This window comes from Capra hircus, chromosome 18 (genome assembly GCF_001704415.2).
Source record: "Capra hircus breed San Clemente chromosome 18, ASM170441v1, whole genome shotgun sequence".
Lineage (NCBI taxonomy): Eukaryota > Metazoa > Chordata > Mammalia > Artiodactyla > Bovidae > Capra > Capra hircus.
Window position 1 is genome coordinate 63,674,681 of NC_030825.1, and position 16,202 is coordinate 63,690,882.

Below are 16,202 nucleotides of genomic sequence, written 5' to 3' on the forward strand. Positions count from 1 at the left end.
CGGGGCCTGGGCAGAAGATGGCCGCCGCGCGCCCGGAACCCCCGAGTCCGAGCTCAGCGGCCCTGGAGCCGCGATCCTCGGAGCCTCCGGACGTGGTGCGGGCGAGGAAGGGGCCAAAGCTGGGGACTCGAGAGGGCAGGAGGTCGCAGGGCTGGGGGCGGGGCTTAGGACGGGGCGGGGGTGGTATTTATGGCTCCGGCTCTGGGGGCGGAGCTTCTCGGTGGGCGAGGGGGCGGGGATTATCGTGGAGCCAATGAGGGTGGTGGGTGGGTCCTGGGTGGGTGGACCCCAAGGAGGAGTGGGTGGGACATCTGAGCTGTTGATGGAGTCGGAGAGGAGTTCACGGGGATGGCGTTTGTCTAATTAGGGGGCGGGGCCTCCGAAATTTTAGGGGTAACGAACCTCGTAGGTTGGGAAGGTGACCCTGAAAGACAAGGCTGTGGGGTTATAGCTGGGGCATCCACGCTGGGGTGGGGTATGATTCTGCAGGGATCTGAGGGATGCGTCTTGATGCCCAGGAGAGGATTTGGGTGGAGGAAGAAATGACTGTTCCAGGTGACTTTGGATAGGCGCTCAGGATGGGAGAGTAGGGAGGATGAGAGACATTCATTCATTCGACAGACATTTACTAGTCCTACCTGGGCCAGATGGAGAGGCGAACGAATACATAAACTGTATTCTTCCGGAGCGCGCCGTGGAAAAGGGGAAGAGAGACAAGAAATGAGACTTAATTGTGATCTGGAAAGAAAGAGTGAGCTGAGAGAGTGGGGGGTAGGGGAGCTAAATTTAGACGAGAGCAGTCAGCTGTGTACCGGCTTATAGTTACACTGGGGTCAGAGAGATAAGCAGGAGCTGGGTCATGGTGGATATTAGATGACGGTTTGGGATTTTAACTGCAATTGGAGTCATATGGCAGTTTTGAGTGGGAAAATGACTGCTGTCTGATTTCCATTTTTCGGTCATTTTCCATTTTTCGGTCATTCGGGCTGCTTTGGGGAGGTGGGTTATAAGGGAGCAGGCGTAGGCACAGAGACACTCAGAGGGTTAGAAAACTTGGCAAGAGATGATTGGCTTTTAAGTGCAGGTGGAGGAGAGAAATGGCTGGATCTGTGATGTATTTTGGGCAGGAGGGGAAGCCTTGATGGTCATAGGGCAGAATCCAAGAGGATAGAGAGCTGAATCTAGAAATCGAGGGGCCCAGTAGGCTGCAGAGAGCGTTTGAATAAGTGGGGCGTGTTGGGGGGTGGGGTGCGGCAGAGTCCACAGGCTCCTCTCTTTCTCCCCCTCCCCACTCAGGTCCTGGTGCCTGATGATGGCCGCCCGGCCACCCCCCCGAATGACCTCATCGAGATCCAGGTGGTGAAGGTGACAGACACCACCCTGGTCCCCGAGCCCCCGGAGCCAGGTTCTCTGCACTGTGCCTTGTGCCCGGCTGCCTTCCGGCTGGTCTCCGAGCTGCTGTTCCATGAACATGGTCACCTGGCGGGGGCTGAGGGTGGCGGGCAGGGTGGGGACCCCAGCCGGTGTCATGTGTGTGGCCACAGCTGCCCCGGCCCCGCCAGCCTCCGTGCCCACTATAGCCTGCATACGGGCGAGCGGCCCTACCGCTGCGCGCTCTGCCCCCGGGCCTTTAAGGCCCTGGCCCCTCTGCTGCGGCACCAGCACCGACACGGGGTGGAGCCGGGGGCCCCTCGGAGGCCCCCGGAGGCGGCGGCAGCGACTCGAGAGCAGCGGCCCGGGGCACCCCCGGAGAGGTCGGAGGTGGTGCTGGCGGCGGCGGCGGCGGGCGCAGCGGTGGGGAAGCCCTTCGCCTGCAGGTTCTGTGCCAAGCCGTTCCGCCGCTCCTCAGACATGCTAGACCACGAACGGGTGCACACGGGCGAGCGGCCCTACCACTGCGGCGTGTGCGGCAAGGGCTTCACCCAGTCCTCGGTGCTCAGCGTCCACGCGCGCATCCACACCGGCGAGCGCCCCTTCCGCTGCAGCCTCTGCGACCGCACTTTCAACAACTCCTCCAACTTCCGCAAGCACCAGCGGACCCACGTCCACGGCCGGGGCCGGGGGACTCTAGGGGCCCGCTGGCACCGGGGGCCGAGAGGCCGGGGAGCGGGTGTGGGGCAGGGAACCCTCCTGAAAAGGGGTGTGGGCAGACGGCCAGAGTAAAGGCGGAGGTCGACCAGTAGTCTGGGAGCGCACATTGCTGCAGGAGAGGAGCAGGTGGGCAGGGGAGGACGACGAGAGGTTCGGGGTTCGGGGCAGGGTGACATCAGAGCTCGCAGAGATGGCCACGAGCAGCCGGCGTGGGAGAGCACACGGACAGCGGGGCTCAGGACGCTCACAAGTCACACAGCCCCTGCGTTTGGTTCCGAGAAAGGCACGGTGGCAGCCCTGTGGGTGCTAGGAACCTGGGCTGGATGTCATGGCTTCGTCTGCCTCCCCGATAGCTTGTCCTTGCACAAGACATCACTTGTCACAGCAGAGCCTGGGCACTTCTTGAGGCAGGGGGATACAGGCTGGACCCTTTCGCCTACCTCACGGGATTGCACTGACCCTAAGACTGCCCACCTGTCCTCAGTCTGCCAGCTGGATCCTCCAATAAAGAAGCTGGGATCCTGTCACCTCAAAGCCAGAGGGTCCCCAAGTCACAGTGTCAAGGATGGAAGCCTGACCCCAAGGATTTTGACACCAGGACCCTTGCTCCCATGGTGATCCCTCCCCTAAGCCAGACTCCTCTTTCAAGACAACTAAAACACTGGCCCACACTCAGCCAGCTGCTGCGCCCCTCCTAAAGCTCTCGGCTCAGAGCCCAGGGTCTCCCGGGGGCTACCAAGTAGCCCCCAGTGGATCTAATTTCCTTCCACTCCCAGTTGGGAGCGAACAGCTTACAGGCTGGTCCCAGGCTATCCCACAGAAGGGTTGGTGGATGCCAATGGAGCTGTCCTGGGGGGCCTGTGGTTGGTGTGGGGCAGGAGATGAGTCACTGGGGCGGGGGCAGAGGAGGACCTGGGGGCTGGATGTGGGAGGCCTCCAGTGTTATTCCTATTAAAGGACTCTCTGAAGGGTTTCTCTATGTTGATCTTATGTTTTGGGGGGCGGGTAGGAGGGCTACCCTGGGGTCTTGTCCCCAGCAGTGAGTTGTGACTCTCTTCAAACCTCTGTTTCCTCATCTTTAGAACCAGGGAGGGGGTGGTCGGGGGAGGTATCTTCAGTGGACAGTGTCTGGCTATCCAGAGAAGCTATGTGGTTCAGCTGTGGAACTGGGAGTCAGGGAAGTTCAGCAATACGAAGGGGCTCCCAGGATCGGTATGCTTCAGGAAGGGGAGCCCAGGACTCACGCCTCTTCCTGTTCACACAACATCTCCACAAGACATCCCAATAGATGAAAGAGAATTCTGTTTTCACCAAGGAGACACCCCTGGTGTGGACATTACCACCCAAGCTACACAGCTTGGCGGGTTCCTTAAGCCGTCTTCACCCTTCACCCATCCATCGAATCCCTTATCAATTTCCTGTTGTTGGAATCTGAACGCTTCATCATCACTACTCTTGAAGACCAAGCCAACAACAGTCTCACAGGTTGGGGTCCCGCCCTCTTCACTCTCCAGGCTGTGGCCACCTGGACCCATCCTTTGGAAACACAGATCCCTACCTTGTCACCAACCCCCAGCTCCTTGTGGCCACGAGGAGGGATCCCAAACGTGAGTGCCTATAGGGTCTTCATGATAATGTGAGTGAGGAAGGTGGTGGGGTTTCGAGGAGAAACACCAGGACCAGTGAGGTGAAATGGGACCACTGACACATGGGATGCGACGGTGCTGCAGCAGTTTGGAGAATACATGCCACGTCCAAAGAGAGCAAGGACTACTCGGCCCCGGGGGGACGCAGACCACGTTGCTAGATCTTCCAAATTTTTCAAAAGTTGCATTAGTTTATATTATGTGAACTCGCTCTCTTTTTTTAATGTGGCTGCATTGGGTCTTAGTGTGTATGTAGGATCTAGTCCCCCGACCAGGGATTGATCCCCGGCCCCTCTGCACTGGGAGCTCTGAGTCTTAACCACTGGACCACCAGGCAGGTCCCCATATGTAAAATCGTTTCATGTTCAAAGTTTGGCAGCCAAGTCTTTTTTTTTTTTTTTTTTCCTCCCATGGGCTAAACCGGAAGTCTCAGTGGCTCAGATCCAGCGGTTGCCAGCCTCCAAGGTCATCCGAGCTCCGCTGTTTGGGATTCATGGCTCTTCAGGAGCCAGTCCCCGACCCTCGGCGTCTCTGGCCACACCAATATATTCAAAATTGGCTGGAACAGCTGGGTTGACTTGGACACGCTTTAACCCTCCACCTGGAATTCAATGCCTGCATTACCTGGCAAGCTTCCGCGGTCCTGTCATGCTTTGGATGTCCTGCTCCTCCTGGGAGCCTGGTTAGCCCCTCCAGTCTGATGCGGAGAGTGTGCCATGCTCTCAACCCCCGGGGAGACTCCACGTCCTCTACAGCGTGGTGTGCAGCGCCCATGTGACTCACTTTGAGTCCCACACCGGGTCTGTCACCTGCTGGGTCTCCGGCATTAGAGCAAGGTGGCCACACTGGCTTCCTGCCCTCCCGTGAGTCAAACTGGACTCACCCAGGCAGTGACCCCTGACCTGACTTGGTCTCCAGGTTTCAGTCCTGAGGCACCTGGGACTGTAGGTCCAGGGCTACTACGAACCTGCTAGGTATCCCTGGAGCCTTTCTTCTCTGGGACCTCAGCATCCTCTTCTGAAAGTGGGCTAGGTCAGCCTCGCAGGGCATATATTTCACTGCTCTGAGGACCAAAATGAGGACAAAAATGAAAGGGCTTCTGATGCTCCACTAAGTCACCCTAGAGGGAGACATCCTATAAGTGGGCTGTATAATAAACAGAGCCCCGGCTCACCAGCTCTCTTCCGGCTCATTTGAGGGCCAGGAACGTGTCCACTTTGTGTTTCCCCGTGCTAAGTCACTCAGTCATGTCCAACTTTTGCAACCCCGTGGACTCCAGCCTGCCGGGCTCCTGCCCATGGAATTGTCCAGGCAAGAATACAGGAGTGGGTTGCCATTCCCTCCTCCAGGGGGTCTCCCTGACCCAGGGGTCGAAACTGTGGTTCTTACGACTCCTGCAATGACAAGCAGGTTCTTCCCCACTGGTGCCAATGTTTCCCCACTGTCCATCAAAGGACTGGGCAGATGGGACCTGGGGAAATGTTGGCCGTGGGATAAACAAACCACAAAAGCATTCTGAAGGAGATGGGGTCCAGGTACCTGGTCGGTTCCTGAGCCATGACTTACCTGTCTTGTTCTGTGCACGCTCCACTGGGAGACCAGAGCCTGGACATGGTGAAGCCTTGGTGACTACCAGCTGAATGAGGAAAAGCAGAGAGAGGCAGGGCAAGGCAGAAGGTGTTGGGAAATCACCATCCCAGGAAGCCAAAGTTCTCAGCCTTCCGTTTGTCAGCGCTCAACCCCCTCCCCTGGGACGAAAGAAGGGACTCCAGCGGCCCTGTTGATAAGATTTATTCTTCTCCGCTCTGTACAAGCCGCGTCTGCCCCCCGCCCCCCACCCCCACAAACCAAGAGCACCCAGGCCCCCACCCCGTGCCCTCCCGAACCGCTCGCGCTCCGCTGTCCGGCCAGCTTGCTGGGGAAGGGGGAGAGGCCGTCCAGACCCGGCACGACCCAGCTCACTGCGGGGCTGAAGGCTGCTGGGGCGGGGGGCTGGAGAGGGGTACACATCAGGGGTGGACGGAGGGTCGAGTTCAGTGTCTGATAGGAGGAGGAGAGGGCCAGGGAGGTCCAGGAGGAGAGAGGCAGGCTAGGGTCTGCACGACATGGGCCTTGGGAGAGGAGGCTAGTCTGTCTTAAATTCGGAAGGATGATGGATGGGAGGGCCGGAAGGAGGAGGTCTGCGCCCCCGAGGGGCGAGTCCCGGAGGGGACGTGTGATGGGAGTGGCGATGGGGAGGCACACTCCCCGGTCAGGCGTCCTTCCCCGGCAACGGGCCGGCCCCCGCTCCCGGCCCCGCCAGGCCCTCAGCTTTGTGCGCCAGGCGGTGTTTCTTGAGGCCGTATGTGTTGGCGAACCCCTCGCCGCAGGAGGAGCAGCGGAAAGGCCGGCCGCCCTGGTGGGCCGCCAGGTGCTTCCGGAAGTAGCCGGGATCCTTGAAGGCCTTGAGGCAGGCGGGACAGCGGAGCTCGGGCCGCGGCGGCTCGTGCGCACGCTGATGGCGCAGCACGGAGCTCAGGTAGAAGAAGCCCTTGCCGCAGTGCTCGCAGCGATAGGCGCGCTCGCCAAGGTGAAGCCGCTGGTGCTCCAGCAGGTTGGAGCGGTAGCGGAAGGTCTTGCCGCAGGCGCCGCAGCGCAGGGGCCGTGCCACGGCGTGCAGCCGCCGGTGCTCCGCCAGGCTGGACGACTGCGCGAAGCGCTTGGCGCACACGCCGCACTTGAAGGCGCGCTCGCCCGTGTGCACCACGCGGTGCTGCCGCAGGTACCAGGAGCGCAGAAAGCCGCGGCCGCACACGCCGCAGCGGTAGGGCCGCTGCTCCGTGTGGCAGCGCTGGTGGCGCATGAGCAGGGCCGCCTCCCAGAAGCGCTTGCCGCACACCGGGCAGCGGAAGCCGCGCTTCTGCCGGTGGCTGCGCCGGTGCAGCAGCAGGTCGTAGGCGCCCGCGAAGCTCTGGCCGCACAGGCCGCAGCCCAGGGTCCGGCGCACCAGGTGCACATACTTGTGGGTCACCAGGCCCAAGAAGTGCTTGAAGCTCTGGCCGCAGGTGGCACAGCTGAAGCGCTCGGGGCCCGCGCTGGCGCCCCCGCCGCCCCCGGCCGCCGCGGACCCGCTCGCGTCCTCGCCCCCAGACACCCCAGCCAGCGCCGCCACGGCCGCCCCCACCTCCCCAGCCAGCCCGTTGTCCAGCACGGTGGCCGCGTCGGTGCCGCCGGAGCCCTCCGGGGGCTGGGCGCCGCCGGGCGCGGGCGGCAGCAGGCACTCAGGGGCCGCCTGGTGCACCAGCTTGTGCCACATGAGGTTCTCGATGAAGCCAAAGGTCTTGCCGCAGGCGTCGCAGCCGTAGGGCTTCTCGGCCATGTGCGCCTCCTTGTGGCTCATGACGTGGAAGAGATCCGGGAAGTGCTCGCCGCAGTCCGAGCAGGCATAGCTGAGCCCGTCTGCGGCGGCCCCAGACGCGGCTGAGCCGCTCGGGCCGGCCGCCCCAGCCGCGCCCTGGGCGGCGGGGAGGCCGGCGGCCCCGGCCAGGGCGCAGGGCAGCTGGAGCCGGTGCACCTGGCGGTGGCGCGTGAGGCTCTGCGGGTAGCCAAAGACCTTGCCGCAGAGCTCGCACTTGTAGGGCCGCTCGCGGGTGTGCACCACGTGGTGCTTGCTCAGGTGGAAGGACTCGCGGAAGCGCTTCCCGCACACCGGACACTGGTGTGGCTTCTCGCCCGTGTGGATCCGCTCGTGCCGCTTCAGGGTCTCGCGCGCCCGAAGCCGCGCCCGCAAATGCCGCAGCAGAACGTCTTGCCAGGCGCAACGGCGCCAGAGCCCCCGGCCCCGCCCGGGCCGGCACCGCCGAGCAGCAGCGGGTGGGCACCCAGCAGCGGGACGGGCACGGCGCCGTACACCACCGCCGCGGCCGCGGCCGCCGCCGCCTTCTCGCCGTCGGAAGCGGGCGGGTCCGGAGGCAGCAGGTAGGGCCCCGGCGGGAAAGCGGGCGCGGGCGGCGCGCCGGGGGCCGCCGGGTCCTTGGGCGCGTCGGGGGCGGCGGGCGGGCCGTGAGCCGCCTTGTGGCGCAGCAGGCTCTGCGGCGCCGAGTAGGACTTGCCGCACAGCTCGCAGGGGTAGGCGGGCCGCGGCCCGGGCGCGCCCGCGTGCGCCGCCTGGTGCTTGAGCAAGTAGGCGGCGTCGCGGAAGGCCTTGCCGCACACGCCGCACGGCAGGCGCAGCAGGTCGGCCGAGTGCGTCTTCACGTGGCGCTTGAGGCTCTCGCGGCGGTTGAAGCTCTTGCTGCACACGGAGCACGAGAAGGGCTTCTCGCCCGTGTGGATGATCTGGTGCTGGTGCAGGTGGCTGGGCTTCTTGAACACCTTCCAGCACAGCGTGCAGGCGAACGGCCCATCGCTGCCCCCCGCCGCCGCCGTCGCCGCCGCCGCCGCCGTCCCCGCCGGAGGGGCCACCCCCACGCCCGTGCCCGCGGGGGCCGCGCTGCCGTCGGTGGGCGCGGCCGGGGGGCCCGGGGGGCGCCGAGGAGGGTGCGGCGGGCGCGGGCAGGCCCAGCGGCGGGAGCGGGGGCGGCGCCGGGGCGCCCGCGGCCGGCGGCACGTCCTTGTGGCAGCGGCGGTGGCGGATGAGGCTGGACACGTGGTTGTAGGTGCGGCCGCAGACGCCGCACTCGTAGGGCCGCTCGCCCGAGTGCACCAGCATGTGCTGCACCAGGTGCGAGGACTGTTTGAAGGACTTCTGGCACACGCCGCACGGGAAGCGCCGCTCCATCAGGTACTTGAGCCGCCGGAAGTAGCCTTTGTCGTCCTTGGCTGCGTCGCAGGCTGCTGCTCCCGCCGCCGGACCCGGAGGCGCCTGCGAGGCAGCGGGGAGTGGCCCGGGGGTCCCCGGGGGCGCGGCCAGCCCTGGCGCGGCCCCCGGCCCGGAGGCCGGCCCCCCACGCTTCAGGTTCCCAAACAGGTGCTGGTGGCCCGAGAGGTCCACGATGCCCCACTGCGGGGCAGGGAAGGCCGCATCGAAGATCGGGGGCGGCGGCGCCCCGAAGGCGGGGGGCAGCGGCGGGTCGGGCTTCTTGGCCTGGGAGGACGACGACGAGGACGAGGAGGAGGACGAGGACGAGGAGGACGACGAGGAGGGGGCCTCGGCCTTGGGCTTGAAGCTGGCCTGGGGCGGGTAGTCATACTGCGGCGGCGGTGGCTGCGGCGGCGGCTGCGGCGGGGGCCCCGGCGCGCAGGGCAACGCGGCTACTGCCTTGGCGTGCTCCCCGTACAGCTCCATGGGCTCGAAGCGCTGGTGGTTGAGGAACTCCAGGAAGTCGAAGGGGTAGCTTTGGAAGTGGACCCCGTCCTCGCCGCCCAGGCCGCCGCTCCCGCCGCCCCCGGCACCGCTGCCCGCTGGGTTGGCCTCCATCCTGGGCGGCGGGGAGACGGGGGACCCTGCAGAGAGGAGAGCGGGGCTCAGGAGGCAGGGCCGCGTGGGGTCCCCCAGCTGCGGGCCCTGGAAGAGCCACAGGCACCAGCCGGGACCCCCACTATCCGTCCTCGCCTGTCGGTCCCTCTGTCCTTCCCCCGCACCGAGCAGTCTTCCCCCGGGCTCCGCTGGCAGGCTGACCTCTCCCACTCGGCCTGCCACCTCCTGCCCGCGTCCTCTGTGGCCCTCGTCTCCCCTCTCCTCCAGAGATTCCCCCTCTCTCTTCTTCCCGCGGTTCCCATACATCTCAATCCATCCCCAACACCAGCACGCCTTGTTCTCAGACTCTGGTCTCAGGCCCCTGTGCAAACACTTTCAGGCCTCCAGGCTGGGTCCCCCAGGCCCTCTGCTCTGTAGCCCCCACCACCACACACGCACTAGCCCAAGCCCTGTGCTCCCAAACCCCTCACGTTCTGCCTTTGCCAAAAGACAAGAACAGTTTCTATCAGAATGATTAAGAGGGTGGCCATGATGCCCTGCTAGCCTCTCACTGTGTGACCCTGGACAAGTTCCCGAACCTCTCTGTGCCTGAACCTTCCCATCTACACGTGGAGGTGACAAAGCATGTCCCTGTCTCCCAGGGCTGATGCGAGGACCCGACAAGCTACAGTGGGTCGGGTGGACACTCGGGGCCCTCTGGAGGGGATTCTCGTCCTCATAGTAGGAACACAAAGTCAGGACAAACGCTGGGCCGGGGTGGGGGTGGGGTGGGTGGAGCTGGGACGAAGGCCATGTGGGTAGTTCCTGCACTACCAGGTAGGAGGGAGACGCTGCCGGCCTGAGAGGAAAAACACGCTACAGTAGGAAACATGCCGGGCCAGGATTTTAGCCCCATCCCCGTCTGACCTATGCTTGTAAAGGGGGCGCTTACCCCCAGAAGGAGGGGGACTTAGGGGGCTGGCTGGCAGAGCTCGCTGGCCCAGTCCCTGGAGCTGCCTGTACCTTCACGGGCATCAAGCGTCTGGGAGGAGCATGGTGGCAGAAGGTCCAGGAGCGGGGGTTCGCGCCCTCGCCCCTGGGGGCAACTCCCGCCCCCTCCACCCAGCAGTCATTTTCTAAGCACCTTTCTAGGACCTCTCCTTCCAGACTGCAGCTGGCCAGCGTCTGTCTGCCCCAACCCCCAGTGTCCCCTGCAATTGATCTCGGCCTGACACCCACCAGGGGCCCTGGGAAACGCCTCCACTGAGCGGGTGGAGCGCCACGGGGAGAAGGGCCCGCTGGGTCAGGCGTGCTTCTTAGCCACCGTCCCCCCTCCGCTGGGGCCTGGGGCCCTGCGGCCAGCCCACCCAGTGGTCAGTGGGCCCGTCCGCGGCCACCTGCCCGTCTGGCTACCTCTGTTCCCAGACAGGTGAAAAGTGAGTGCCTCCCCGACCCCTGCCCGGAGGTCAGTATTTTTAGCCTCCAGCTCCGGGTGTCCCTGGGTGCGATTCAGCAGCCCATGCCCTTCACACTCGGCTGGTTAATCTGATCTCCGGAAGGAGCAAAGGCGTGGCCGGCTGCTGGTGGAAGCCTGTGGGCAAAGCCGAGTCCAGGAGGCAGTGCTGGAGTGGGCTGGGGAGGGGACAGCGGGGAGGCACGTGGAGGGGGCGGGGCCAGGGCGGGGTCCCACGATGAAGCCCCGCCCCACCCCAAGCGCACACCTAAGGCTGCGGGGCGCTCCCCCAGACCAGCACCCTTGGAATCCCCGCCATGACGTGCACATACAAGGTGGTTCCCTGAGGAGGAAGGCGAGGGAGGAACCGGGGGGGGGGGGGGGCGGGGGGGGCGGGGGCGGGGGGCGAGGGCAGGAGCCTTACTTTGGGGGCGCTCTCTGGGTTATGAGGGGCATTTCTACAGGGGCTGGGTGGGAAGGGGGGGGGTTACCTTTCTGAACACATGGAGCGGTGAGGCGGTGCGGCTGCTCCCTCCTGCCTGGACCCTCGTCCCCAGACTTCACGCCCCCTGCCCTAACCCCCTTGAGGTCTCTGCTCCGGGTCGATGTCGCCTCCAGGAGAGGGGACGTTCGTCCCTCATCCTGCCACACTTTTTTCACCAAAGCCACTGCTGCCAACATACTGCTCTTATTTCCTCGTGCTGTCTCTTTACTGTCGGGTCTCCTCGCCTAAGAGATCTAAGACTTGGCCTCTGTCTTACCACTGGGCGCCCAGTGCCTGGCACAGGGTGGCTACTCGGTAAGTTATTTGCTGAAATGTGGGAGTTAAACAGCACCCTCCCTCATCACCAGTGGGAAATCAGATGGACAAAAATGGAAAAGTAACGAGTTAGGAGATGCAGCTAAAGCTGGGCTTAGAGGCAAACTTATAGCTGTTGGTGTCTACTGATATAAATTTGTTGAATAAAGGGAATCAACTGTGCTGACCAGAACTTCCAGGGGGTGGGGTGCAGGGGGCGGCATTTAGCAGAGATGGAGCTGATATTGTCAAGGTGCGCCCAGGAGGACGAGTTCTGGTGGGAATGATGTCATGAAGAGGGCCTCCAGGGCAGGTGAGATGCCGAAGGACTTCTCGGCTGAGAGATGCAGGCGGTGGGACTGAAAGACAAAACTGACCCAGCTCACAACTATTTTCACTGGGAAAGGAGCCACATTTCCTGTCTCTGGGGACCCGAGTCTTAAACTGCTGTCTTTCTAAGGGGAAATGTATGGTGGATTTCACGCAGAGTGGCCTGAGGGGGTAGCCCCTCCCAAGCGGCAGGAGTCCCACAGCAACCGCAGTCACAGTCCTAATAACAACTCTGTTTACTGTCTGACGGGTTTCACGTGGAACATCACCCCGATGCCTCCTAACGTCCTGTACATCACTGGATCCACTGCACAAGGAAGGAAATGGAGAAGTTGGAGGGGTCATTTCCCCAAGGAGGGGAAAGCAAGTGTTGGATTCCAGGCCCCTGATGCCCACACCTGTGGGCCATGCTGGTGCAATAAAGCTGCCTTGTGATGAGATTCTCGTCTGTAATGACAGTAACAGTGACACACAGTAACGGGGAGCCCTGAGTGAGTGCTTCCTATATGGGAAGTACCCTTTTAAATCCTTCATATGTGTTGACTCAATGAGTCTTCCCAATAACCCTAGAAGATGGTTCAGATTATTAACTCCATTTTACAGAGGAAGAGACTGAGGGCCCGAGAGGTCAATTAATTTCCTAAAGTCATACCACCAACAAGTGGCAGGGCCAGGAATCGCAGGCCAGCGGTGAGGTTCAAGAAGACATGCTGTTATCTTCACAACATGCTGTCTTTATCTTTTTCTATTTTTGTGGTAACACCTCATGGCTTGCAAGATCTTAGTTCCCTGATCAGGGATGGAACCTGGTCCCCCTGCAGTGAAAGCATGGGGTACTAACTACTAGACCACCAAGGAATTTCCATGCTGTCTTTCAATACTTCTCTCTCCAAAATAAAATTTTTAAAAAGCCTTCACTCCACTTTGTACTGGAAATTCACTCTGCCCATTCACTCTGCCTCCACACAACCCCAGGACTAGCCACTGGCATTTACTCAATGCAACCAAAACCACACTGTGTGTTTCATATGCCTGTTTCAATCAAACTCACAACAGACTGGCAAGATAAGCATTAGTGGGGCTTCCCTGGTGGTCCAGTGGTTAAGAATCTGCCTTGCAATGCAGGGGAAGTGGGTTCAATCCCTGGTTGGGGAATGAAGATCCCACATGCCGCAACTACTGAGCCCCCGCACCACAACTAAGACCCGACTGAGCCAAATAAATACGAAAAAAGGAAAAAGATAAGCTTTATTATTGTTCTTACTTAGTAAACAGGAAGACTAAGACCGAACCATGTCATCGTTGCTCCTCTGCTCAAAACCTGCAGTGACATCTCAGAGGAGGTCAGAGACCTCCGCAGCCCCAGCTGCCTCCTGGCAGCTCTGGCCACATGCTGGCTCCATCGCTGCCCCAGGGCCTTTGCACAGGCTGTTGCTTCTGCCTGGAAAGCTGGGACTCCCATACACACGGTTCTCTCACCCCCTCATCTCCTTCACGTCTTTGCTTAGACGCTGTCTTCTCAACCAGGTGCTCCAAGACCACTGTAACCTGTCACCCACAGCAACATTCCTGCTCACCCCAGCCTCCTCCGCTTCTCTCCTTTCCAGTCAGTGCATGCATATGTGCGTTTGCGACCCTACGGACTGCAGTCCACAGGGCTCCATGGGGATTCTCCAGGCATGGATACTGGAGTGGGTTGCCATGCCCTCCAGTCAGTACCACCACCGTATGTTCTATTTGTTGCTGGACTGCCCCTCCCAGAGGTGGGCTCCAAGCAGGCAAGATTTGGCATCTGACTTGTTCACTGGTCTAGCTCCAGCACTTAGAACAGGGCCTGTCTTGACAAATATGTTAAATGAGTGAATGAATGAGGCCTGGAAATAGGGAGTGGTCTGCTCAGAGATATGAAGGCTAGTGCAAGCCAGGGTTCATGCTCTTAACCATTTCACTCCCGGGGGAGGGGAGCATTAAGGAGCCCCCCTTCCTCCCGGGGGACTGCAGCTGTCCAGGAGAGGAGTCTACACACAGATCTAACTTCTCCGTGCTGGGGGGACAGGGATCTCTTGAAAGAGCCCTTCCTGTCACTTCCTCTGACACTGCGGCCCTGCTATGCTCTTACCCTGCTGTATTTCTTTCACCCAAACATCTATATTTTGCTTTTTAATTGTCTGCCCCAGAGCTGGCATATGCACTCCACGAGGACAGGGCTTTTTGTCTGGTTTGTTCTCTGCTGCATCCCCAGTGTGTAGCAGGTGTTCATTAAACAGTTGTTGAACAAAGGAAAAGAAGGAGCAAATGAAGAATGCTCTGGGCTCCGCAGAGCTGACCAAGGCCAGGTGACTGATCACAACGCCCCCACCGCTGAGGCCCTGTGAGATCACACTGTCTCCCCCCACCCTCCCTTCCACTCCTCTGCTCCAACCTCACCACCTCCCCTGCTGCCCCTCCCATCAGCATGCTCACAGCCACCTCAGGGCCTCTGCCTGGAACAATTCACCCAGACCTTTCCGTGGAGAGGTTGCCTGTGCTAATTCAGGTTTCACCTCTGAAGTAGCTCATAAGGCTCTCAGAAAAACCCCAGAAAACAGCACCGATCTTGTTTACTTGCTTTTGATCTGTCTCAACCAGACTGTAAAGACCCACAAAACAAAGACTGTATGGCTCTCTGTCCTTCACGCTGTACACCCTGGACCTGGAACAGCAAGTGCATATTCGTTCAGTGAAGAGTGAACGAATGCATGTCCAAGGGAAGAGGCGGCCGAAGCTGGGTCTTCCTTGGGGAGTCCAGGAGGGGCGTGGGGAGAAGCTGCAGGTGAGGATGCGAGCTGTTAGGGCCAGGGGCAGAGGAGCTTTCTGAGGGGAAAGCCTCACGTGGGGTGCCGTTCCCTGGGAGGACCCCAGACAGGCGCTGACCCCGAGGAGGGCGGGGTTGGGGGCGTTTCAGGGGAGCCTGGGGCTAAACCGGCAGCTATTCCTACCTGAAGGGGGGGGGGAGGGTGTGAATGTGAGAGCACAACTCTAGGGGGAGCTGTTTATGGAAGGGGGGAGTGAGGGTGTCGGTCATCGAAAGCAATATTCTCAAGGGGGATTATTGCGGGGAGGGGCGGGAAGAAACCGAAAAAAGGTATTTTGGGCCGCTGATCAGAATGCAATGTATTTTTACAGTAACGAAGGGGGCGTTGGGGGGGGGGGTTAGGAGCTTTGGGGGCTGTTGTGCGTGGACAGAGAAAATAGGGGTCTGCTATAAAACACTAATACCACACTCTTGCGAAGCAACCTACAGGAATACCAAAGGGAGGGTTCACGGACAGCTGCTCTGCACGGGGACGGGCAATGCCGATGGCATTTGGGGGGCTGTCCTTCAGGAAGCAAAGGCGGGGGGGCTGTGTAGAAAGGGAACCTATGAGAAAGCCTTGTGGGGGGCCCTGGCAGCAGCTGAGGGATCGCCACGAATGAGAGCGCTCTGGTAGCTGTCCTGCACGGGGGGCGGTAATGGGGCGCTATCCGGAGTAGTCTTCTGGGGGCCCCCCAACGAGGGCCGGGCGCGAGAAACACTGATAGGAACGCTCTGGGAACCAAGGCGGGCCAGGGCGGGACCCCCCGCCCACGCTGCCCCCGGGCCCCCGGGCCCCGCGCCCCGTCACTCACCGGCGCCGGGGTCTCCGCCGGGAGGAGGCTGAGGAGGCGGAGGAGGCGCCGCCGCTCCGGGGAGACCCGAGGGCCCGACCGGAAGTGCCGCCCCCTCCCCCTCCCCGGCAGCCCCGCGCCGCCCGCCTGCCCGCCCGTCCGGAAGCGGAAATCGCGCCCGTCTCCGAGGCGCCGGCGTGGAGGAGCGGAAAGGGGAGGCGGCGGCGGAGACCGGGAAGGAGAAGTGCGCCTGCGCGCTGGCTCGGGGGCCTCAAGAACAGGGGGAAGCCGGCCCCGCTTCCGGTGGGCGATCGGAGCGCAGTGCGCCTGCCCCTTCCTAGGGCACCGCCCACACGCCCCGGGCCCCTCATTTAAGCCACGCCCCTTATGCAAAATAACGCCTAAGCCCCGCCCCAGCCCCGACGACTCCTCTTTCGGAGCTTATTTAGCATAGCCCCCGCCCACCGCCTCAGAACCCACCCTCGTCGACCCAGCCCTTGAAGCCTGCCGGGTACTTCCCAGTCTCAAAGGCCCCCACTCTCAGGAAGCCCCCTTTTCCCTGGTAACCCCCGCCTCTCGGAGCTTCTGGAGCCGAGCCACGCCCCTGAGCGTGAGCCCCGCCTTTTCCGCTATCAGTATTTAAGCCCCCGCCTCTCTCACCGCTTTCACGTTCAATTGTTTCGCACTTCCAAAGCATTTCCCTAAGTCAGGGGGTCTGAAAGTGTGGTTTGAATACCTGCAGCGGCGGCGCCACAGGAAATTCGTTAGAAATGTAAATTCCCAGTCCCCTACCCCAGTTTCCCCGAATCACAGACCCTGGGGGTAGAGCCTAGGGACCTGCGTTTTAAAACTCCCTTCAGGTGATTCTGACGCAGGCTG

General features: G+C 61.7%; 2 protein-coding genes across 2 annotated transcripts; one reads left to right on the forward strand and one right to left on the reverse strand.

Annotated features, from left to right (window-relative positions):
* On the forward strand, positions 1-3,065 carry ZNF784 (zinc finger protein 784). Its single transcript, XM_018063050.1, is given in 3 exon segments — positions 1-95; positions 1,297-2,047; positions 2,050-3,065. Coding segments are annotated over 3 exon segments (963 nt in total). The 5' UTR covers positions 1-17; the 3' UTR covers positions 2,184-3,065.
* On the reverse strand, positions 5,519-15,464 carry ZNF865 (zinc finger protein 865). The gene is given in 4 exon segments (XM_018063051.1): positions 5,519-7,487; positions 7,490-8,244; positions 8,246-9,161; positions 15,345-15,464. Coding segments are annotated over 3 exon segments (3,144 nt in total). The 5' UTR covers positions 9,136-9,161; positions 15,345-15,464; the 3' UTR covers positions 5,519-5,988.